Source organism: Branchiostoma lanceolatum, chromosome 11 (assembly GCF_035083965.1).
Source record: "Branchiostoma lanceolatum isolate klBraLanc5 chromosome 11, klBraLanc5.hap2, whole genome shotgun sequence".
Lineage (NCBI taxonomy): Eukaryota > Metazoa > Chordata > Leptocardii > Amphioxiformes > Branchiostomatidae > Branchiostoma > Branchiostoma lanceolatum.
Window position 1 is genome coordinate 9,423,136 of NC_089732.1, and position 25,990 is coordinate 9,449,125.

Consider the following 25,990-nt stretch of genomic DNA (forward strand, 5'->3'; position numbering starts at 1 on the left):
GTCGGTGAAATATGTGGTTGTCACTTTTTACCACAGTACATAACAAATATGCCGTTGTCGGCAGACTTGAGGCAATTTCCACAAAAAGCTACACTAAAGTCGATAACAACACCCGGTATACAACATCACTTTTCAACAGCTACGAATGAAAATTTGACCGAGCTTTGAAATGAACACTGATCTCCAGGGGACATTTGCATTCAGTAAAAGGTTTTCCCACTTATGAAACAATTTAGACCTGACAATTGAATCAAGAAGACAGAATTCCAGAAGCCGTTTGCTTAGTCCTAACTTGCTTTGTGCCCAAGGAACACTTAATAGACATGGTAAGGTTGTGAGTCGGTTCAATTTGTGATAATGGTCTTGGAGTCTGCTATGAAAGACTGTGGAAATAAGTTGATTACCGGAGAAAAATGGGAGTAAGGCTGCTGGTGAATTGAGTTTTTCGTTGTTTTTTTTACCGTGGGGCAGATAACAGATCTAAGGGTAAATGAGGACACGGATATTGACAAGAGTCCCATGTAGCATTAGACCATGTGTACATGACATGCTACAAAGTGTACCGTTTGCGCACGGTGAATATGCAATAAGCAGGTGATTATATCCTTTATCTGGAAGAAAGGAAGATCACTGTGGACACTTGCAGGGGAAGCACAGGATGATGCAAAAAGAATTCAAGGATTCAGTCGGACAAACCTCATATATTCTCTGTCATCCCCAGCACTACAAAGAGCTGAAAGGTCTTTTTTATCTAAAAAGATATTAAGATTGAAAAAAAAATGTATAAAAACAAACTATAAAAAATACAAAACACATTGGACAGTTGCATCAATCTTTGAAAATAGACTCCGGTGAGAAAAGACAATAGCTGGTTCATCATCATTATAAGGCTCTTGTAACACCGCATATTGAATTTGGAGCTCCAATTTTGACTGGCGTAGACTGGCTGAACACCATCCACAGACAAGTAAACATGCATGTCCCTGGTGCTGCACATATCCACAGATAAGTAGGCACAGCTGTCCCTGGTGCTGCGCATATCCACACACAAATAAGCAGTAATGTTTTATTCTCCAAGCAGAGGCTTCGATCGAGAGGGGTAGTTTTGTCTCCAGAGGGACAAAACTACCCCTCTCGATCAAAGCCTCTGCTTGGAGAATAATAACGTCCCTGGTGCTGAACAATATCCACATACAAGTAAACACACCTGTCCCTGGTGCTGCACATATCCACACTCAAGTAAGCAGTAATGTCCCTGGTGCTGAATAAAATCAACACACACAGGTTAACACACCTGCCCCTGGTGCTGAGCACATGTCCCAGGTGCCTAACAATATCCACACATAAGTAAACACACCTGTCCCTGTGGCTGGAAACCGCCCACACAGGTAAGCACACCTTGCCTTAGTGCTGAACACCATCCACACACAGGCAAACACACCTGGCCCTAGTAGTGAACAATTTTCACACAAGTTAACACACATGTCACTGGTTCTGAACACCATCCACACACAGGTATCTGTATACTAACACGCCTGTTCTCGGTCTTGAAAACCATCCACACAACAGAAAAACAATCCTATCCTTGGTGCACCATCTACATAGCATTGTGCCTAACAGAAAGTGTGCGATGATCTGCACCTTTAAGAGGCTGTTCTTGCCACATAACTAATGTAACAAATTGGACTATGCTAGTCTGTTCTATGCATCTACTGCAATTCACGTCTGTAGAAAACTGGAGTCATTCCGTTGTTAGGGTGTGGGTTCCACGGCAAGCCTCTTCTTCTTGTACAGCAGGTACCCTCCAATGGCTAAGCCAGCACCTGCAATGGCCATCGCTCCGACCACGCCGCCTGCCACCTTCCCTCCCGGTGCCCCGCCCGTGTTGGCGGCGGCGGATCCTCCTTCCCCCGGCCGACTGGTAGTCGGTGGAGGACCGGTGGGATCCTCCGGCAAGTCGTAACGTGACGTCGCATTGGTCATGGTGTTGGTGTTATACGACGTCGTAGCGGTCTTAATTTTTGCTTCAGCTGACGTCGTAGTGGACATGATGTCGGCGTCATTCGACGTCGCGATGGTCACTGTGCTTGCGTCATTTGATATCCTAGTTGTAATTACGGTTGACGTCGTAGGTGCGGTGGTTGTAACAGCAGGCTCGGTGGTTGTAACAGCGATCGTGGTTGTAGTTACAGCAATTGTACGCGTACTGGTTGTAACAGCTGGCGTAGTGGTTGTAACAGCTGGCGTGGTGGTTGCAACAGCAGGCGTGGTGGTTGTAGCGACAGGCGTGGTGATTGTAACAGCAGGCGTGGTGGTTGTTATGGCCTGGGTGGTAGTAGTGGCGGAATCAGTTGTAGCTGATGCTGAAGTGGAAGTACCATACATGGAGACTAAGTAAGTGGAATACGTGTAAAAAGCTCCCGATGAAGTCCAAACGTGTGTCCGGTTATGTCGGGGGCTTAAGTGTGGGGAACATAAATATAACAGCATACCAGAAGGACACTGTAGACGATCTGCTCACAACATCCATATATCAGCTCCCCATCGTGAAGGATAGCCCATACTAACCCAGGCAATAACTTCCCTCGTCTGAGTTTGTCTAACATTATGTTTTGCAGTATTCAACAAAAGGTCGAAGGTCTTATAACTCAATGAAAGACTATTGACCCTTTATACCGACAAAATTCTACGACTGTTTGTAAGGGTCCTTAATAAGCCAGAGGCTAAAACTCTCAGTGGACAGTACAGCACTGTATCCCACAAACCCAGACTTAAACTATTATTTTTAGTTAATGAATTTGTTCTAAACCTGTTGAACGCATGGTGACAGTGAAATAAAATGCCATTTGGCCAGTCAATGGTGGATTAACGTTGCGTTGTTTTGATAAGTGCACAGGCTAGTGCATATCAAGAGCACACTTCCTTAAGGCTGATTGGTTTTAACTAAAGACATTAGCGGAGGGTGCAAGATAACCTTGATCCTGTCTTACCCGGAGCACACAGGAGCACCTCCACCCTCATGCTGGCCCATATGTACCACGTCAGCGGGTTGAACCGAACAAACCTCGCCGTGACGGGCGGGACAAGGAGGTGTTCAACTTCAGTGTTCTTGTCGGTGTTGCCTTCAAACACCTATTAAAGGGGAAAAATCAATGTAGATATTTTCACTAATGATCACTCTACTATACAAATGTTGACAAACGCATTTGATATAGATATGAAAATGTATTGTCGCAAGGCACCAATGATTTCAAGTGAATAACTTCGAATTCGGAAAGACACTCAAATTGTACCAAATTAGTTCATTTTTCTCATTATCTATCAACATGGTATCAATAGTACGATAACATTTTCATATAAATCAAAATAGCATGCTTTTCTCTAACGTTATATATCATAGTATATTTGTGCTGCCACAACCTTTGCATTTAAGACATATTTGCATCCACGGGGATTACATTGATTTAGCTCCCAAAGTTTAAGTCAAACTGACTTCAACGGTTTAGAAAAAGAAATTGTAAAATCAATTGACATTTTGGCACACATAGGATCTCAGTATCTACACCCTTTATGGTAAAGTTTCGATTTACAAAATGCATGTTATCAACCTTTTCCTGCCCTTGTTCGGAATAAGTGTCCCACTCGACGCCATCAGAGCTGAAGGTGAGTTTATAGCTGGTCACCCATTGGGGGTAGCCGGCTCTTCCTTGTGTGATTACACCTGCTATACTGGTTGTTGAATTCAGCTCAACCTATGGTGCCCGATTCAGAAAAAGACAATAAGAATGCTATGTCTAAATGTATCTTTAAAAAGAATAAAAACAAACAAACCAAAACATATATCTGAGCCCTTACCATTGGCACATAAGACGGTTAATGTGAATAGATTGGATATTGTAGGCAGCTATAGTTAAGTTGAGTTGGTACATGATCTTACCTGTAGCCATTGTCCAGGTGCGTACTGATCTGCGGCGCACCATGCTGCCGCCCATCCACCGGCCGGATCATGCCTAACCGCTGGTTGGGAATTTAAGAGCGCTTTCCCTGTGGAACAGTCACGATGTGTGGTAGATGCGGTAATGGTGGCCGTAGCATTTTCCATTCCCGACGGCTGCACACTACATGTCTCTACAAGGAAAATTTAAGGAGCATTTGAATTCAGCGACAGAAGTGTTTTGACGCCAACGAATATCAGCATGTAAACACACACGCGCACGCACACACACGGACGCCCGCACACACAACAAACACACATGCAAACATACGCGCACACACACGCACACACACACACACACACACAAACGTTACACACACGCACACACACACACACGTACACACACTCACACGCACGTACACACACGTATATAAAGTCTGTGTGAGTTCCGTATTAATATTTTCTTGGCTTAGGTAAAGTTTGCGGCAGAAGAAGTAGTTTTTTTCGCTTTGATAACCAGGCGGCACAACGGTGGGTCAAAGTAAAAAAAGGACTTCTTTGGCCGCAGAATTTTACCTAAGCCCAAAAATGTAAATACGGAACTCCTACGGTATAGATATAACAAAAGTGTGGCAGCTCTCTTACCGATATTTGTTAGCAGGACGAGAAGAACAGCCAAACAGAGCATAGTATCGGCGGCGTTGTCCGCCATGTTGTGACACTACGTACTCTCTGTCTTTAGTTCTTATAAGGTAGCTCCCTGGTAACACACGTTCTTTGTGCTGTTTAACTGACACTAAGAAAGAGTCCTAACGTTGTTAGCGACCTTGGACTGGATGTCAAAAGTCTCGTCTCTCTTGACGCACCTGCTTAATTATGTTCTTGCTTCAGACTAACTGGCTCACTTGCTTTCCTGCACTTAGGGGTGCATCGCATGACAGGAAACGCACACAAGTTCAGCCAGTTTAGATATAGAACGTCCCGATTCATGAATACCACACTGTCATATTGAGTAAAGCTCCTTAACGAAATGTGAGCATCGAACACTTTGTGGAACTGCATCTTAGATGCATTTTTTAAAATGCAAGTATGATTACGAGCCTTGTTGTGTACATTACGCTGCAATCTAGTCCTCGGGCTACAAAAGAGTAGTTTATTGTGTATGATATATAATAATAAACCAGTCTACAAAAAAAGAAGCATTGCGCAACCTGCACGTGCTAAAGAGTGCACAGTCTGAGCATAGTAATACACAACACGCAGGCGATCATATGAAGGAATTAATAGTAAAGATCAATGTCGACATTTGCAGGGGAGTCACGGAGTAATGCAAATGGAACGCAAGAATAAGGCGGACAAAACTGACTATATCTTCTCTCAATCACCAGGCATTTTTGATGAAACATATCAAACTTTGAATTAACAAACACAAATAACAACAAACTACAAAAGAATAGAAAGCATTTAATGTTGGGACAGTCGCACCGATCTTAACCCCCGGTGAGAAAAGGCAATAGCTAGTTACTCATCATTATAAGGCTCTCGTAAAAGCACACATCGAATTTGGCTCAGAGAAAATCAGCCAAAAGATTCGGAAAACCACAGAGACATGCTTTATCTGTCTAACTTCATTTGGCAGCTATCACAATTTAAACTAGACGTAAAAATTACAAGCAAATACATAATGTTTCCCTTCATGCTCTAGCCATAAACTAACAAACTACTGATCTGTTTATTTTTACTCCAACGCATTCCTGCACCAGTCTTTCATAGGTCTGTACTCCCACTTGCTACAGTAATTTATGAATAGGCTGAAGTCGTGCACCACCGTGTGTCTGCAACACCTCCAGTAATCATGGTGACAGCCGTCTGGTTCAGTCTTTGATCTTATTTGTTTAGAACGGAAGAAGAAGAGGCAGGAAAAAACGGATCAAAACAACATGTTTTCCATCCCTTCCGTGAAGGTATGAACACAATGCTGAATGGGGCTCTAGAGTAAAATATTGTGACGTAAGCATAGAACAGCGCGAGCGAACACGCCGTTCGAACTTTCACCGATCGAACTTCGGTCGGTCGAATTTTCGAACGTCGTACCACAACCACACGTAACAACAAACGTGAACGGAACGAAACTGTTGTGACGTTTGGGGAAGACCCTGAAGACATTTTCCCCTAGAAATCACCAACATTCTTTCCCTCCATGCAAGATGACTTTTCAACTTAAAGATGCGTTTCAAGTTGTCCTCCTGGCGGCTTTTCTTACAATGCTATTCCACGCCGCCGTCTCAGGTAATGATTCAATTTTAAATGAATTTTAAGTTCTGTTACTTTTCTGTCGAAACTCTTATCTCTTGCCCTCTTTTTGTGATTCGAGGAAATGTTCTCATTTTTTATATTTTTTGTGCGAAAACGTTGTAATATCGACCATCTGTCTCTGTTTGTTGCTGTATGTTTGTACATGTAATGTAACAACAGACGTTGACGAATGTGCGGAGGGGAGTCACAACTGCACCCAGCTCTGCACGAACACAGTGAGCGGTTTTACCTGCTCCTGCTTGGACGGGTACACACTCCACGATAACTGGGTCTGCAATGGTAAGTCAGACCGTGTTGTATTTTACTGATATCATACCCACCCGAGAAAACGCAAATTCCAATGCGTGCGCTAGAAGTTGAGAAAAGTTAGTGTCCTCGAACGAAAAAAAAGTTCCAACATCCGAATCCGGTATTGGAATATTTTGGGACCATTTTCGACAACGGGCTCGAAAGTGGGTTCGAAATGTTCTATGGAAGCCCGTGTGATAAAAGTAGAACCTCGTGAGATAACCCAATGGCATTATGTCTTACCTGGGCCGCGCCGAAAACGTTCGATACGGGTGTTCCGCATACTTTCATCACACGGGCTTCCATAGATTCGAATACCAGATTTGGATGTTGGCATCGATGTTGTTACGATTTTTTTGGTCGAGGACGCAAAACTCTTTCAACTTCAGTCTCATTTCGCATTGAAATGTCTTTTTTCGGGAGAAAACAATACATTTCACCATACCTGTGGTATGGATGAAATATAAATATATCCATAAAATCAGAAGATTATTACAGTAGCAGAAATTATTAAAACGAATGATATACCAGATTTCACTCTGTTACTTCGGCCGTCGTGCGATACGACCCGCGGTCGGGCCGGTACCTCGGGCGATACAGAATACACCGTGTTGTATTCTATGTAATACTATATAGACCGTTTAAGTGATTTTATTGAGTTTTTCGGCCATTTTTACATTAAAAAAGTCGATTTTGTGCCCCAGTATTCGAACCGAATGACCTGAAATTTGGTGTAGATATATTCAAAGGTCCACATTCACATTTTTGTCATACACCACTTCCAAACGATTTATTTTGGTGTTTTTCAATATTGTGCCGTTGCTAACACCATATATGGTTTTGGAAGTGACAGCCAATGGGACAGCACTACATTTGAAAACAAGAGAGCCTGATTGGCCAATTCGGTTAACCAATTTACCTTACATTTCTGGCTTATTGGGTGCCCTTATATTTATACCAAATGTGGTATTGGACTGCCTAGGACATGTGCGCACAGGACGTAGTTCACATTTATGGCATACATAACTTCAAAATTATTTTTTTCGATTTTTGTCTATTTTCAGAAGAAAAATACATTTCTTCAGTTCATACATATTGAAACCAAAGGATGTACTCATGCCCTTATTCAAATGTTTGGCATACAGCCCTTGAAAATTAGCTTGAAAGCAACTTTTCTTGTGATAAGAGAAAATGTTTTAAACAGTACTAGTGTTATTGTTGCTGTAGGTGCACGTAAGGCATCGAATAATACATACATTCATCGCCTCTAACTGTACTTTACAGAATCCCTGACATCACTCGTCATTTGTTTGCTTTTTTCATTTAATGTTCGAAAACGTTGTAATATCGACCATCTGTCTCTGTTTTTGCTGTCTGTAATGTTACAACAGACGAAGACGAATGTGCGGACGGAAGTGACAACTGCGCCCAGCTCTGCATCAACACGGTGGGCGGGTTTAACTGCTCCTGCTGGGAGGGGTACACACTACACGATAACGGCTGGTTCTGTCACGGTAGGTCAGGACTTCAACTTGTGTCACCAGAGTGTGGGGGGTGGGGGCATTTTTAAGTTCAATTTTAACTGGGGTGATTATCCAAAACTCAGTTTTCTTCAATGGATGGCTGGGGTAAATTTTGCAATAGATCACTTTTGGGCAGAATTATTTTGGGCAGAATTATTTTCAGTTTTGCCAAGGTGTGACTTTGGAACAGGCCATTTTTGCATTGGAAGGCATATGGTTGAAATATGCTGTATTTGCTCACAAATTTGCTTTTTTGTTTATAATATGTTACCCTTTTGGCACCAATTATCATAAGTGAACATCCTTTTATAACTGCATATCTCTTTTTGATGCATTTTAATAATTTACATTGACTTTCATTTAGTGGGAACACTGCGATTTCCAATAATCTGCTCATGATTTTACTGAAATTCATTGAGCACCCTGTCAAATTACTCAGTCGCAGCGAGGTCGCCAACATGTCGCGAGTCTGGTTTGATACCGGCCCGCTTACGGTTATTTGCATCACTTGAACTGACCATGTATTCCTATTTCTACTTACATGCTCTTCATCTGTCACACTTTGATTTGTTTTCCATGTATGTTGTCGTCTTGTTTACCTAGGCCCGAAAGTGGACCTGTATGTGGAGATGCAGTATCCCAGAGTTGACGTGACAGGTTTTGGTCACACTGAGACCCTTTGTCGGCCTTCCCTGGGGGACCTGACTTTGATCAACGGCTACCATGTCGGCATCAAGTTGGACACAGGTCAGCACAAATGAATAACAACCGTTTACGTGATTTATCTTATTACGGCCTTTTTTTATTTGTGGCCAATAGCCTTGGAGCTAAGGACACTACTGGTGGTAAGGGTTTAACTGTGTAATACACTTAAGTGTATTTGTGGAAGAGAGCAAGTGGGTATTCCTTGACGCATTGGACCAAATGTTTTCCTACCACTTTCAGAGCTTGTTCCCGTGTTAAGCTGGACAAGGTCGTCGATATCTAACTCCAAATATTCGTTTCAGGGTACGGCAACAACATTAACTACCTAGCGGGATATCAGTACGAAAGTATCGGTCCCTCGGCCAGCAGGTACGGGCTCAGACTTTTTTACGACGCCGGGAACTTTCGGGTCAATGCCTTCTCCTGCCTGACGACTCGTCATGGCTTAACACGTGAAGTCATCGGCATGACACTTCTAACTACAGGTAAGGCGCCCACATTAATTGTCAAATAGGTTTGAGGTCATCCTTGTGTAGAGTTGAGGGTCCCAGGCTGAGGCGGGCGGGCCTCCAGCCTGGCACGGTAAGACTCAACGGTGGGAGCTGTCACAACCGTGCCAGGCAGGGCATTTCGCTAGAGAATAATACGGTGGAAATATGAATATTTGTATGTATCTGTTCTGGCGTTGATTGTTTGAAGTTTAAGGTGGTGGCTTCCAATCAAACAACAAAATGACAAAAGACGAGGAGCGGACCAGTACTGCTTTCATGTACTGCGTATTCTCTTCCATTGCAGCTTACTTTCATCCAGAGTCGTTCACTGTCACGGTAAACATCAACCAAACCGCAACGCTTTCCATGTTTGAGTACAACCCAGCCCCTGGCGGCCACGACGGTACTACAGAGTGGAGGAAGGACGGTTCTGTGCTAGCTGGAACCTACACGAATTGTACCATGGCCATTGATAACGTTCAGGTTAGCGGTGGCTAGAACTAGGTAAAACCTGGAACTGAAACAGGACGACACTCAGGCTAGGTTAGATCAACGATTCCACAACAATGCAAATTGTCGTACATGAAAAAATGCAGGGTTATTGATTGCAATTTACAATTTGAAGTATTATCTACTAGTCTATCCCCCCAATAGACAAATTTAAACCACGCCAACTGATTTCTTTATCATTTGTAACAGAATCAAATGAAATCAAATTTTTATTTTTTCCCCAAGATGTCTGACGAAGGCCTGTACGAGTGTTACTACACGGGCAGGTACAATGACCACAAGCAAGGTATCATGAGGCTCATCGTTAGAGGTGAGTTTTTATGGACAGCATATGATATTAGAAAATAGACTTTTCCATTCAATTACAGACCGAACCAGTGTTAGCATCTGAAAACAGACTAAATTTATTTTTATCCATGCCTTTCTCCTATGATATGTAGAGTGTCCTGAAGGCAAGTGGGGCCCTCCAGACTGTACTTCCCCATGTGCAGAGTGTTATAACGGAGTGTGTGATGATGAGACGGAACAGTGCATCTGTGTGCCTGGGTTCGGCGGTCTGCACTGCGATATAGGTAACAAAGCCGTGCTTGTTAATGAATGGATCCTTAACGCAACAAGACAACATACGCGTAAACAAAGAGCCTCAACTAACAGGAAGGTGAAACCTGGATTCAGAAGACGTGAAAAGGCTGTTCATTAATCATTTCTGTGTGGGTAAATTACGCAAGCGATAATTAATGTGTTCCATCAGTCTGAGAGATGATTATGAAAAACGGCAATCTCCCTAGCCAAGCAACAGTACTTTGTCCCTGGGAGAATTTATTGTACATATATTGACATATGAAAACAAAAATCTCAGTTTTCCTTCTTCCAAGGCTGCCCTGATGGTTATTTTGGAGACTCCTGTATCAGCCTCTGTGCTCAGTACACCTGCCAGAACAAGATCGTCTGCGGCCCGGACCCGTTAGGCTGTCGGTGTATAGCGGGATTCCAAGGATCGTTCTGCAACACACGTAGGGCTATCGTCTTTGAATCGAAAATCTTTTTTACACTGATACAATGATACACTATAGCCTGGTATCCAGTCTGTTGATCAAACCGGCGCTAGAGTAAGTTGGCTAATGATACACCAGCTCTCCTAGACACGTTGATATTTAGCTTTCATTTGAATCACCAAGGAGACGTATTTTTATGTTGTAGAATGTTCAGACGGCACCTACGGCTCGGACTGCCTACAAACGTGCCACTGCGCCAATGGGACCAATGCGTGCAGCAGATACACTGGCGTGTGTAGCAGTGGAGGATGTGCCGCGGGGTGGGAGGGCACGTCGTGCCAAATAGGTAGGACATACCTGCTACTGCGCAAATGTGTCTACTATCCACTGTGTCTACTATAATGCACAACTTATCACTTTTTATACATTTCTTACCTCAATTTTTCTCAGAAAGTATTATCTCACTGTAACGTATAACGTTATCTTTACACAAAATCTTGATGAGAATATGATTATGATTCACCTATTTCTTCTGAAATGTCCATAATCAGATATCGACGAGTGTTCCCTGGGTACTGACGGATGTGACCATGTCTGTGAAAATGTCCCAGGGAACTTCACCTGTTCCTGCTGGGTTGGGTACGTCATGGACAGCGGCACATGTGTGGGCAAGTACATAGACTCATTCATCTTATGATATTCCAATTTCTTTAAGCTTAGTAAAGGTCATCATTAAACAAGACTCAAGATCAATGGATACTTACACCTTAATGAAAACTAGTTGAGATAAATGAGAAAGAAGTATTTTGTCTTTTTTCTATTAAAAGGAAGTTCAACTCTATTGCAATATCATTAACATGCACTATATGTTTTCTTACCTAATTTTTGAATACAGATGCTGATGAGTGCAGTTCGAACACCGACAAGTGTGAGCAGACTTGTCATAACCAGGTGGGGAACTTTACCTGCTCGTGCAGTGAGGGCTACGTTCTGTCGAGCAATGGCTGGAACTGCACAGGTACTTGAAGTAAAGCGTGACTAATGTCGAGCACTAGGGCTAGGTAATAAAACGTTCCACGGTCCGTATCACACTGTAGTTTGACAACAGTAGGTACATTTGTGCATGTAAGTCATCGAAACATACGTCCCTTTATCGCCTCTAACTATCCTCCAAAGAATCCCTGACTTCCCTTTTCATTTGTTGTATCGACTATCTTCTCTGTTTTCTGGCTGTCTGTGATGTTACAACAGACGTAGACGAATGTGCGGAGGGTAGTCACAACTGCACCCAACTGTGCACCAACAGAGTGGGCGGTTTCAACTGCTCCTGCTGGGAGGGGTACACACTGCACGGTAACGGCTGGTTCTGCGATGGTAAGTCAGGACTTCAAATTAACCAGAGAAATTAATTTTTAACCAGGGTGATTTAAAAAAATCAATTTTCTTTCGTGGTAGTGGTCTACATGGGAATTTGACTGGAAGAGTCCCCTGCATGGAGGGAGTATAATTGCAAGTTCTTATAAGTTCAATTTGACCTGGGGATCTTTTTTTCTATCATTTTTGGGGAATTATCCATTACGTATGGGGTTGCCTGTGGTAGGTGAAATTAGGTAACCTCCATTTCGGGCTGGGATCACTTTTGGGCAGAATGTTTTATAGTTCAGTTTTGCTCAGGTATGACTTGGTCATGCCAGCTGTTGACCTAGATTCCAGGACAAAATATGATGCAGCAGTGCAAGAAGTCCTACTTGATGATTATGTAAAGTGTCATGATTTGCATAATGTGCGTCACATTATGTTAATCATCACCTAAGGTACCTATATGCCAAGACAATGGAAATCTATCAATCCCTGCTTGGGGTATCCTCCTCAAAGGTACAAACAAAAAGGCCCTTTGCAATACTTAGCAAGCCACTAGGAGGCCTAAATACATCACTTACTCCATGCCTCAATATAGCTATGTACCACTAATACATCATGACCATTGCACCTGCCAAGAAAATGACCACAACAAATTTTATTATTTCTTATGCAATTTAGGTGATAATTAGTATTTGATTATGTAAAGCATCACCCGAACAAGCTAACAACAAAGACGCCCACTTCAGTTCCAAACAAGCCGCATTGAGGCCAAAATGTACACCACTCACTCCCTGTTCCAAGAAATATCCACTACTTAAAAATCATAAACCTAGCACCTCCAAAGCATTTGACTTCAAACTTTGAAGCTCTGCTAGGTAACTAGGTGAGATAGGTAAGAGAGAAGAATTTTGTATTTCTTTTTTATCAGAAGGAAGTTAGACTCTTTTGTAATATATTAACTTTATTTTTCATTTTTTTTCTTGATTTTCAAATTACAGATGTTGATGAGTGCAGTTTGAACACCGACAAGTGTGAGCAGACTTGTTATAACCAGGTGGGGAACTACACCTGCTCGTGCAGTGAGGGCTACGTTCTGTCGAGCAATGGCTGGAACTGCACAGGTACTTTACTGGCGCTTCATGCAATTTGAAGTGAAAAGTGACTATCGTCAAGCACTATGGCTAGGCAATGAAACGTCCCACGGTCCGTATCACACTGTAGTTTGACGACAGTAGGTACATTTGCGCATGTAAGGCATCGAAAAATACGTCCATTTATCGCCTCTAACGGTACTTTACGAAATCCAAGACTTCCCTCTTCATTTACCTTATCGACTATCTTATCTGTTTTTTGCCTGTCTGTGATGTTACAACAGACGTAGACGAATGTGCGGAGGGTAGTCACAACTGCACCCAACTGTGCACCAACAGAGTGGGCGGTTTCAACTGCTCCTGCTGGGAGGGGTACACACTGCACGGTAACGGCTGGTTCTGCGATGGTAAGTCAAGACTTCAAATTAACCATAGAGTGTTGGGGGGGGGCATTTTCGGAATCAAATTTAACTGGGATTATTTTTTTAAAACTCCATTTCTTTCGTGGTTGTGGTTTTTACTGGTCCATTCTACATGGGAATTTGGAAGAGTCCCCTGCATAGAGGGACTATAATTTTAAGTTCAATTTAACCTTTGATCATTTGTTTGGGAGAATGATCCATTAAGTATGGGGTTGCCTGTGGAAAAGTCAATTCTTGCATAGGAGAAAGTATTTTGTCTTTCATTTTCATTAGAAAGAAGTTAAACTCTGTTGCAATATCATTAACATACATAACTTGATTTTGAAATTACAGATGTTGATGAGTGCAGTTTGAATACCGACAAGTGTGAGCAGACGTGTCATAACCAGGTGGGGAACTACACCTGCTCGTGCAGTGAGGGCTACATTCTGTCGAGCAATGGTTGGAACTGCACAGGTACTATACTGGCGTTTCTTGCAATCTGAAGTAAAAAGTGACATTTGTGAAGCGCCCATGGGGTAGGGCATGTTCTTAATGAAACTTTCCAAGGTCCGTATCGCACTGGTATTTGACGACAGGTGCATTTGTGCATGTCTCTCTCTCTCTCTCTCTCTGGCTTGTTCTCTCTCTGGCTCGTTCTGCATGTAAGGTATCGAAAAATACCACCATTCTTTCCCTCTATCTGTACTATACAGAACTCCTGATTTCCCTCGTCATTTTTTTTGCTTTTTTCATTTACTGTGCTAAAACGTTGTAATATCGACCATCTGCCTCTGTTTTTTTCATGTCCGTAATGTTACAACAGACGTAGACGAATGTGTGGAGGGGAGTGACAACTGCACCCAGCTCTGCACCAACACATTGGGTTGTTTTAACTGCTCCTGCTGGGACGGGTACACACTGCACGATAACGGCTGGCTTTGTCAGGGTAAGTCAGGACTTCATCTTGACCAGAATAGAGGGGGGGGGGGCTTTTTCACATTCCATATTAGACTGGGGTGATCATGTTAAAGTCCATTTTCTTTAGTGGTTGTGGATTTTGACTGGTCCATTCTACATGGGAATGCTGCATTTTTGAATTTGACCAGCTTTTTGCAACCGCTTTCATTTATAAAATGTCATGATGATCCATCATCAGTTTCTCCAATTATGCTCTTGATACACATACAGATCCACCCCACAGGTGGCGTAACTGAAAACCTAACCTTCTCGGCGAAGGTAACTAGGTGAGATAGATGAGAGAAGTACTTTGTCTTCAATTTTAAATAGAAGGAAGGTAAACTCTGTTTCAATATTATTTACATGCATTATATGTTTTCTTTCCTGATTATCAAATACAGACGTGGATGAGTGCAGTTTGAACACCGACAAGTGTGAGCAGACTTGTTATAACCAGGTGGGGAACTACACCTGCTCGTGCAGTGAGGGCTACTTTCTGTCGAGCAATGTCTGGAATTGCACAGGTACTTTACTGGCGTTTCTTGCAATTTGAAGTAAAAAGTGACATTTGTCAATCGCTTAGTTTATGCAAATTCGTGATGAAACGTTCCAAGGTTCGTATCGCACTGGTATTGACACCAGTACGTTTGTGCATGTTAGCCATACATCCATTCATCGCCTCTAACTGTACTTTACCTGAGAATCCCCGACTTCTCTTGTCATTTGCTGTATTGCCTATCTTTCTCTGTTTTTTTTGTTGCCTGTCTGTAATATTACAACAGACGTAGACGAATGTGTCGAGGGGAGTGACAACTGCACCCAGCTCTGCACCAACACATTGGGCGGCTTTAACTGCTCATGCTGGGACGGTTACACACTGCACAATAACGGCTGGCTTTGTCAGGGTAAGTCAGGACTTCAACTTGACCAGAATAAGGGGGGGGGGGCTTTTTTACATTCTGTATTAGACTGGTGTGATTATGTTAAAGTCCATTTTCTTTAGTGGTTGTGGATTTTGACCGGTCCATTCTACATGGGAATGCTGCGTTTTTTAATTTGACCATTATTTTTTCATCTATAAATAATCATGAAGATCCATCAACAGTTTCTCGAATTATGCTCTTGATTTACATACAGATCCACCTCACAGCTGGCGTGAGTGAAAACATAACCTTCTCGACGAAGGTAACTAGGTGAGATAGATGAGAGAGAAGTATTTTATCTTCCTTTTTGGACAGAAGGAAGTTAAACTATTTTACAATATCAATAACATGCACGAGATGTTTTATTTCCTTATTGTCAAATACAGATGTTGATGAGTGCAGTTTGAACACCGACAAGTGTGAGCAGACGTGTCATAACCAGATGGGGAACTACACCTGCTCGTGCAGTGAGGGCTACTTTCTGTCGAGCAATGGATCGAACTGCACAGGTACGTTACTTTGTTGACAATTTGAAGTGAAAAGTGACATTGGTCAAGCACCTGGGATAGGGGGTCATAGGGCATGTCCTTAATGAAACTTTCCAAGGTCCGTGTTATGCTTGTATTTGACAGTAGGTACATTTGTGCATGTAAGGTATCGAAAAATACCACCATTCTTTACCTTTACTTTACAAAACTCCTGACTTCCCTCGTCATTTGCTTGTTTCGTTTACTGTGCGAAAACGTTGTAATATTGACCATCTGCCTCTGTTTTTTTAATTTCTGTAATGTTACAACAGACGTAGACGAATGTGTCGAGGGGAGTGACAACTGCACCCAGCTCTGCACCAACAAAGTGGGCGGTTTTAACTGCTCCTGCTGGGACGGGTACACACTACACGGTAACGGCTGGTTTTGCCAGGGTAAGTCAGGACTTTAACTTTGGCAGAATAGAGGGGGGTGGGTGGATTTTTCACATTCCGCATTAGACTGGGGTGATCATCTGCTGTATTTTGAATTTGACCATCCTTTTTGTAACTGCTTTCATCTATTAAAAATCATGAAGATCCATCAACAGTGCCAGTTTCTCGAATTATAGTCTTGATATACATACAGACCCACCCCACAGGTGGCGTAACTGAAAACAAAACCTTCTCGGCGAAGGTAACTAGGTGAGATAGATGAGAGAAGTATTTTGTCTTCCTTTTTTTATAGAAGGAAGTTAAACTCTTACAATATCATTAACATGCACGAGACGTTTTCTTTCCTTATTGTCAAATACAGATGTTGACGAGTGCAGTTTGAACACCGACAAGTGTGAGCAGACATGTCATAACCAGGCGGGGAACTACACCTGCTCGTGTAGTGTGGGCTACGTTCTAACGAGCAATGGCTGGAATTGCACAGGTACTTAACTGGCGTTTTTTGACAATTTGAAGCAAAAAACATTTGTCAAGCGCTTAACTGTGCACACCCCAGTTCTTCCGCGACCGGGGTCCATGGAGGTGCGCGACAAAAAAGTGACGAAAGGGTTTCGAGGGGCTGGGTTTGAGTTCACATTTCTCATAATGTGCTTCGAACTGATATTAGATACTAGCATGGCTGAAAAGCGTAATATGAACTGGAGTTTTTGGTGAAAATTGCGTTTCGATCTGAGCTGTATTTCCGGATATCCATCCGCATTGATGGTGAAATGTCCCTTGGCCAGAGATTGACCTTTGTTGCATTCTGTGGGTCATGTTGACATGCCTCGTGCCGTGGATGATCAAAGAAACTTAAGTACTAGAATTTTCTTTACAATTGGCTTGATTATACGCTAGGTTTTTCTCTTTCTGACAACATCAGTCGTTTCTACCCAGAATTTTTTTTCTACGAGTTTTATCCTACGCGAAAATGCCAAAATTTGCCAATCATGTTTTTCTCTCCTGATTTACCAAAATTAGAGAGGTTGAAGAAACAAAACCCATCTGGTCTTGTAGCGGAAGGGATAGGCTTTCATCCCATACAAAGTTGATTTACTTCGGAATACTTCCCTGGGAGAGACAGTACCTAGACTTGAGGGTGCGCAGCCTCCAATTTAAAACCCAAATAAACTGGGGTGTGCTCCCTTAAGCGTTTATGCAAAATTCGTAATGAAACGTTCCCAGGTTCGTATCACACTGGTGTTGACATCAGTACGTTTGTGCATGTTAGCCATACATCCACTCATCGCCTCTAACTGTACTTTACAGAACCCCTGACTTCCCTCGTCATTTCTGCAACCCAACAAGCACACATAGATGCGTCCCTGTCCTCTGATGACCAGCACAGGGTATACTTTGCTATAAACCACGAAATCAGCCTTGAGGTTTTACAGGTAAAATTTAAAAAATCGAATAAACGAAATCAAGTCATGAAATCATTAAATGCAAGTCTATCAACATGACATGTAACTCGAATTGAGACATTAGTTCACAGTAGACCAGCATGTTGGGGCCGTATTGTGGTATTTATGCCCTTTCCTATTAATTAACACTTTACTTTATACCGTAATGTGCAGGCAACCGGAGACATTGAAACTTTCAACTGGGTACTGGATGGCATCACCACGACTCTTTCCATCAATTTAACAGAGGGTGCTTACACGGTCACATCAACTGCAGTTAACGAAATCTCTGAGATTTCGGCCAACCTGACACTCAATGTTGTTGAATGTATCCATGAAGTACGCCTTTTTCACGTTGGAACCGACGGCCCCCTTCCGGGAGGGGAAGCCCTACCTATAGGTTACGCTGCTCGTCAGTACCCGGCTAGATTCCTTGTCCTGGTCAGACAAGTGGGGTATAACGCCACTTATGTCGCCAGTGTCAACGGCGGCGATCACTTCGAAATCCCAACGCCCGTGGACTCCAACCAAGCCGGCAATCTGATGTCATACCAGGGCGTCATACCGTACAACCTCTCGGATTACCACCTGGAAACATTCACGCTCACGTTTCAGAACCAAGGACAGTACCACGTTGTAGTCAATGGGACAAATGTCGTGTCTGAGGCCGCGGCAAATGTGTCTGTAACGGCCCTTGTGACCAGTCCGGCCGAGGATCCGAAACCCGGCACCTTCACCGTCTGGCTCATGGACTCAAATCCGCCCATGGGCATGTTCTTCGATGCGTCATATGGCCACGGCTTTGATGGTAGCATTTCGATTTTCTTACATTAAATCAAAATCTCGCCGTTTCAAAGCAACGTTATAGTGACACGCATGAACATTGAAATAAACAAATATAAAACATGACATCAAATAGAACTGCTGTAATGCACATGTGACAGTCTACATGATAGAAAAATAAGAGTTTTCCTTTTATTCCATTCTCCCCACCTGCCAGACCTCGGTTTTTACGTTGGAGACCAGTACAGCTCCATGAAGCTAGAATTCTACACCATGTACTCGTCCTTGCCTGGAGCGCGATTTTTCATCCGAGTATATAAACGGGTAAGGTTTATGATATATTCTAACTCATTAGTGTTGTCATACATCTGCTGTAACATAAACTTCCAAAACAATGAAAGAGGAAATGATTTATTTTGCACATTATGCCAATACTCTAGCAGGTAATATTCATACCTTCTCATATGTCTGTACTCAACATCGACATCAATATTCATGTTCATCAGGATCTTATGTATGGGTGTATTTACCCCACCCAAGAGTACCAGTCCTATGGCTTGAACATCACTGTTTTCTCAGCGTTTTCCGGAATCCACAACGGAAAGCTATTGTACGAAGGTTAGGAAAGCTTCATTATTTCCTTGGGATTCTAATTTACATCTAGTGTAGGGTGGGATTCTTATTTACATCTAATGTACGAAGATGATTGTACAAGCAATGGGAATCTTTCCTAATCGAAAGAAAACTTACTCCAAATTTGTATTGCTTTCACATTACGCAATGTGATGGTGCAACATACAGTTTTGATCTAACACGTTTTCATTCAATTTTTCGTAGGGGTTAATATGACTGGCCAGGGCCCAGATAAAAGCATCTTTCCCGGCCCCCCACATCTCATGCCCGTGAACTTTGAGTACGAGGTCTCCCATGGAACAGAAGATGACGTACACATGAGTTGGTAAATTCATATATGTATTATATATAGAGGCAAATTACAATCGAGCCTTGACAAAAAAAGACACTTTTCTACGAAGAATGCATGCGACATTGACTGCATGTATTTGCATTGGGTCATTGAGTATTCATTCACTGATGACACTGTCGTTTTTGCTATGGTCACTGTGATCTTCAAAAAGAAATTTTAACCGCTTGACTTCTTCCCCTTCAGGTGGTTTATTGGTAACGAAGTAGTGGGAGAGGAGTTGAAGCTATCCATCACATTTCGGGAAGTTGGGACCTACGCCGTCACCGCAATGGTCTTTAATAACCATTTGGCTCTCATGAGCGGTGAATTTCAGGTAAAAGCATTGATCGTTTGATCGATTTTTAGATTTGAATCTATGTAAGAGCCTCACCTATGGCTCTCTCAGCATGAATGACCCATCAGTTAGAGGTCAAAGGGGTCTGTAGGCCTGTACCGCCCCTCGACACAATTGGGTGCTATTTCTCAGTACAATCGTTGTCATTTTTATTTGTGGTGATTTGTTTTAACGATCTCGCTCAATGCAAGGCCGTAGGGGACCACTTCTAAGCATTGAACTAATTGAACTGATGTGGCTAAGGTGAGAGATAGCGGTGTATGTTTGTTTTGAAGGTTTGTAGGTTATATTCGGGAGAAAGCAGTGGGCTGGAAGGGAGTTCCATAGTTTTGCTGTTCGTGGAAAAAAGCTGTTACTATAGAATGACTTTGAGGCTGGTAGTTGTAAAGTAAAGTGGTGTGAGTCAAAGGACATTTCTTACAGGTGGACATCTACGAAACCATCACAAATGTGTACGTAGCCGGCAATGACCCGGTCTTACTTGGCGAAACGGTGACATTTGCTGTCTTTGCCACTTCTCCAGGAACGAACAGTACCTTTCTGTTACAGGTAATATTACATACATGGTACAGTCACTTGTGTATCATAAACTAACAAGGCTTGCCATGCAAATGCCCAAACATCGATGTGTAGCGGAAATTAGGCAGAATTAAAATGCTGTATGCCAAATATTACCAAAGCACGAGAACAAGGTGGGAAGAAATAAGATGCCATTATATATCCATATGTTGAGAGCTTACGTGGATATTACTAATTATCTACTTCAATACAATATCAATATCATTCGCTATTATATGCATTTATGTAGCTGTACGGGCGTTGTTTTATGTTTTGAGATGGTAAACCTTGTCTCCATTTACAGTTATCTGAAGAAGACCAGAATCCGGTCATGCTTACTCCACCGTCTAAAGGCACGAACTCTATTGGCATAGTTGAGTCAACCTTTCAAGGCATCAACTTTCCCTTCAAGCTGTCAGACGTTTACGTCACCCTCTACTCCTTCGTGTATCCCTCCGCCGGTACATACCGGGTCCAAGTGAATGCAACCAATGCTATTTCTACGGCCTACGCAGAGACTATGGTCACCGTGCATCAAATCCCATGCTTCAGACCGCGCGTTGACATCCAACACGACGGGACTAGCACGATTGCCAACCCGACAGCATACACAAGAGACCAAGACATAGCTCTAGCCGCAACTATACAACTAAACTGTACTGATGCAAACCATAGGACGTTCAAGTGGAAAGCTTTTACCATGACAGACTTGCAGTCCATCCCGTATTCTTCAACTGAGGCAGCAATCAGTTACATACTCAACGGGACTGAAATCATCATCCCAAAGCACACGTTAGGATACGGACGTTACATATTGGAATTTTCCGTAACTGAAGTTCACAAGGTGAATGGTAAAAATGTGACCATCAGCAACTCAGACTACACGTGGTTCGAGATCATCTAAAGTTCCCTTATCACGAGAATTATGGAGGGTCCCTGATATTGATAGGTAGATTTTCTTTCGAAAAATGTTTCTTAAACAGATATAGCTAGCATATTTTGTTTTTCAAATAGTTACCAAATATTGCTGTTTCTGGCAATATATCTATCTATCACTTTGCAGGAGCAAGGGTTATCTCTTTTAGCCTCCTTGGAAGGGGCAAATAACATCACACAAAGAAAACAAGACCGAACAAGGGCCTTCATACGATACTTGTTGCGTCTCAACACTCCAAGTATGATGTCTCTTTCATGTCTCTAAAAATCCCATCAACCAAGCCATGTGAAGGTACAATGGCTGCTTGGTTGCTAGCATTCTCCTACTTAGAACCTCGCCTGTACACGTGGTCTATACAATATATCTTGAGGAGGCTCTGCTAAACCAGGCTCTGAATTCCAATTTTGTGGGCGTGGCCTCTAACCAACCAACCATTAGCCAATCAGAGAATCGGTTTTACCTAAAGAAAGCACCCAGGCGATTCTCTGATTGGCTGACAGCTGGTTAGAGGCCACACCTACAGAAGTGAAAATCTCAGCCCTCACGGTATATCGGCTCTGTTCGCCCACTTGCTACATTATGTAATTGAACACCACAGTGTGTATGCAGCACCTCCAGTAACCATGGTGGCAGCCGAATGGCCCTGTCCCTTGTACTGAACAATATCCACACACAAGTAAGCACGCATGTCCCTTATGTTGAAAACCGCCCACACAGCAGTCCTAGTGCTGAACACCATCCACGCACAGGTTAACACACCTGGTCCTAGTGGTTAACAATATATATCTACACATGTCGCTGGTGCTGACACCATCCACAGAAAGGAATAACAAATCTGTCATTGGTGATGATCAATATTTGCATAGCATCGCGCCTAACAAAAATATTGTGCGATGATCTTCACCTTTTAGTGGCTGTTTTTCGGTATACTTAGACACTAGCATGACAAAATCGACTCTGCCTGTCTGTACTGTGTCTCTACTGCAATTCACGTTTGTAGAAAACTAGGGAATTTAGGGGTCATTCCGTTGTTAGGGTGTAGGCTTCAAGGCAACCTTCTTCTTTTTCGTGCAGCAGATACCCTCCAGTGGGTGCGCCAGCTCCCGCAATGGCCATTGCTTCTATCAAAAGTCTACAAAGTCCGGAAACACAAACAGAAACACACCCAAGACAATATCTCCATTTCTCATGGAGATAATAATACAAAAAATAAACGCAAAAAAATCCCTGAAACCTTAACGTTGACACATAAGACGATTAATGTGAATAGATTGGATATTGTAGGAAGCTATATTTAAGTACATGCTCGTACCTACCTGAAGCCATTGTCCTGGTAAGTATAGTCTACGTGGCGCACCATGCTGCCGCCCATCTAACGGCTGTATCATCCCTAACCGCTGGTTGGGAGTTTAAAGGTGCCCTCTCAGTGGAACAGTCACGGTGTGTGGTAGATGCGGTTATCGTGGTGACAGCATTTTTCATTCCTGACGGCTCTGTTCTACAAGAAAAATTAGAGAAACACATTTTCAGAAAGCTTTCGAATTCAGCAACAGAAGAGTTCTAACGCCAAGAATAATATCAGCATGCAAGCACACGTCAACATTGGCCTTAATCATCATGACAAGATTGTGAGTCCGTTCCATTTGTAATATAGACTTGGAGTCTGCTATGAAAGACTGTGGAGATAATACGTTCATTGCCAAGTCTAGCAAAAGAGGCTGCTTGTGAAGATACACTTTATTGTGTTTTTTTCTTGTTGGAGAAAAAGTTGCAAAAATAAGTTATGCAACGTACGTGGACATGCTAAAAAGTCCATGTACAACACAAAGGGGATCATATGTTATGAAAGAATAATTATAAATGAAGATCACCGTCGATATTTGCAGGGTAGTCAAGGGATGATCCAAATGGAACGCAAGAATTCAAATGCAAAATGACTGTGAATTTCGAAACATTAGCATTTTTTTTCAGTTTATTTGTGCTTGTCTTTTTTACAGTTCACTTGGATCCAATGGACCGATCCAGTCGAACACCATATCGAACATATAGAACCCCCTATTCTATTTGGAATACCTCCGTCAAGAACAGCGCTAGTTGGACAGAAATGGCACGTGTTAAGCAGGGTATGTACATCTGTCACAGGTTTTTCACTGTATTGGCTGCATGTAAACTCAGGAAAAAAAAACTAAATGAAAAAAAAAATAGCTCGGGCACTCATGAGGATGGAGCTTGAAACACGTTGCCAACTACTACAAAGTCCGCTAGTACAGAGTTCCACCTCTTCTGTACTTGTGTATGAAACTGATTAATATGAATGCGACACGGTTAGTAAAAGAATTGCATTTTGATAGTTAATTACTAAAGGACATGCAGCTGCAATTCATGCAGTCAACACAGTGGGAACCCTGTCACAGATATACGTACCCTGTTTTACACGTGCATCGACTGCTTGTCAAAAATCGGGCACTGATGGTCACCAACAAGGTAATGCTATGAGACGCAACCCGCTTCCGCATTGACCGAAAACATAACGCCCTCACCGTAACTACATTTACCCCCTCCTCAAACAACCCTACTCGGTGGATACATCCGTCCACAAAGAAGGCATACCATTTTCATTTTCTGAAAGGGTTTCAGAGCCAAAAAAGCTCAAGAGAAGACAGTCTCCATATTCGACAGCCAAGCGCGCGCGACCGTTTTTGTCCGTCAAGGGCTGTTTTTGACGGACTATTCGAAATAGAACAGGGGGCGGGGCTTATGGTGTTCGAACTGGATCGGTCCATTAGCTTTTTATATAGCGTGATAGTCCATTTCTTCACCTTTAAATTGATACCAAAGTCCCTTGATTAATTTCTTAGGAAACACTTTTGCCCCGAAAATATATAACACCATGTCTATTTTTAGGGCGTCTTTTTCTGAAGGAGGAACCAAACACAATGACCTTTCACAATGTTTTACAGGACTCAAAACATATCTAATGACATTTGGTCAACTTGCACATGAATCCCACTGTTTTTTTAGCTTCCAGATGATATCTGTCTTATTCGGAAGTGTTTCAGAAAATTTATATAAACCGGCAAAATTTTAGCCGTTAGTTTATGAACTTTCAGCATTACACCTGACCTCGCCTGACCCCCGCAGCGGAAAAATGGAACGTACCGTCTGGGGTTCCATCGTTGGAACGCAAGAGTTCGAAAGCGATGGCTTCAAATTTCACTATTTTCCAAAGATTAGGTACCTTGTACTAAAACCTGTGTCTGTCTAGACTTCACTATTATCATGTCAATTATTTCATTGCATGTGATAGCCACGTTCATACAGCTTTTGATACCAAGAAATGAGTTTTGTTATGCCACGCGAAATGTATCAAAATGTATCCAAAGCTCATGAGAGCGCGGATCAGTAGCCTTATCGGTAACTCTTGCGTTCCAACGATGGAACCCAGACGGTACGTTCTATTTTTCCGCCGCGGGGGTCAGGTAAGGTCGCCGCCATGCTTCGATGTTTGTGATTTTTTCAAAACACGTACAGTGCACTAATAACCTTTGTCTGAATAAATGTGAGTACGATATGTCATGAACAACACTGCACGCGATAGCTACGACCACACAGCTGATCGTGTGATGATATTAGATTCGGGATGCCGCTCAAAATGTAACAGTTTGCCTTCCAATCGCAAGGAGCCACGTGAGTTTCTGTTGCTTACAGCACAGATTTCGCCACTGTGAAGTCTATATTGTCGCAGGTAATTTCGGTGCAAAAGTGTTTCCTGAGGAATTAACCAAGGGACTTTGGTATCAATTTAACGGTGAAGAAATGGACTATCACGCTATATAGAAAGCTAATTGGATCGAAGTGAACTGTAAAAAGACAAGCACAAATAAACTGCCAAAAAAAATGCTTATGTTTCGAAAGCCACGGCGTTCGCTGTAATATTGCAAAGCAAGAAATATGTACATAGTTGTACTTGGCATATCCTGTAGATTTGAAAAGGTTTAAACATTATATAGGTCCGAGGTCTTTTTGCTGCACGACGGGCAGTTGTTTACACCTATGCAACGGGGACAAATCGTAACCCGGCGGACGCCGTAAAAAAGAAAATGAAGCGTTCTAGTATCTTCTACGCACGATGACCTGCGGTTCGACTACTCTGGCTATAGCCTAACAAAATACTGCTCTGTGCATTCTTACTATAACATAACGTACCATACATATACAATGTTAGATGATATACTGACCAACTTGTCACGACCTGATGAAGATGAAAGAGCGACGGTGGCCAGTCCTTCAATGTCTATCTTCCCACCTGCCACGTAGTCGAGCACCACAGCCTGCAACGTCTCCAGTTACCATGGTGACAGTTAGCCGTCTGCTCCAGGTCTTTGACCATATTTGTTTGGAACGGAAGAAGAAAAGGCAGTAAGATCACGGAACAAAAACAATATGTTGTCCTCCCGTGATGGTATAAACACAATGAGACTCTAGAGTACACTATTTCAAAAGATTGTGACGGAAGCATAGAACGGCGCG

The 25,990-nt window shown here is 42.6% G+C and overlaps 3 protein-coding genes across 4 annotated transcripts; 2 read left to right on the top strand and 1 right to left on the bottom strand.

Moving 5' to 3' along the window:
- Positions 1–681: 681 nt before the first annotated feature.
- LOC136444170 (discoidin, CUB and LCCL domain-containing protein 2-like) lies at positions 682–22,949 on the bottom strand. 2 transcript variants are annotated; one of them, XM_066441642.1, is made up of 5 exons: positions 22,777–22,949; positions 3,938–4,128; positions 3,609–3,752; positions 2,991–3,132; positions 682–2,363 (listed from the first exon to the last, which is right to left on the bottom strand). In XM_066441642.1, the coding sequence occupies exons 1-5, from the start codon at positions 22,784–22,786 to the stop codon at positions 1,753–1,755; spliced, it is 1,098 nt and encodes a 365-aa protein (XP_066297739.1). In that variant the 5' UTR covers positions 22,787–22,949; the 3' UTR covers positions 682–1,752. The 2 variants fall into 2 exon arrangements, with proteins under 2 accessions (XP_066297739.1, XP_066297738.1); XM_066441641.1 differs by lacking the exon at positions 22,777–22,949 and adding an exon at positions 4,580–4,928.
- LOC136444997 (fibrillin-2-like) lies at positions 6,199–16,913 on the top strand. Its single transcript, XM_066442827.1, has 22 exons — positions 6,199–6,223; positions 6,410–6,529; positions 7,930–8,052; positions 8,665–8,808; positions 9,069–9,251; positions 9,562–9,740; positions 9,993–10,077; positions 10,208–10,339; positions 10,643–10,780; positions 10,968–11,108; positions 11,314–11,430; positions 11,658–11,780; positions 12,014–12,136; positions 13,123–13,245; positions 13,500–13,622; positions 13,971–14,093; positions 14,443–14,565; positions 14,978–15,058; positions 15,359–15,481; positions 15,886–16,008; positions 16,299–16,421; positions 16,783–16,913. The coding sequence occupies exons 1-22, from the start codon at positions 6,199–6,201 to the stop codon at positions 16,911–16,913; spliced, it is 2,706 nt and encodes a 901-aa protein (XP_066298924.1).
- Positions 19,836–21,625, top strand: LOC136445467 (polycystin-1-related protein-like). The gene is made up of 3 exons (XM_066443511.1): positions 19,836–19,944; positions 20,389–20,514; positions 20,828–21,625. Exons 1-3 carry the CDS (start codon positions 19,900–19,902, stop codon positions 21,425–21,427), a joined length of 771 nt encoding a protein of 256 aa, XP_066299608.1. The 5' UTR covers positions 19,836–19,899; the 3' UTR covers positions 21,428–21,625.
- Positions 22,950–25,990: the final 3,041 nt, after the last annotated feature.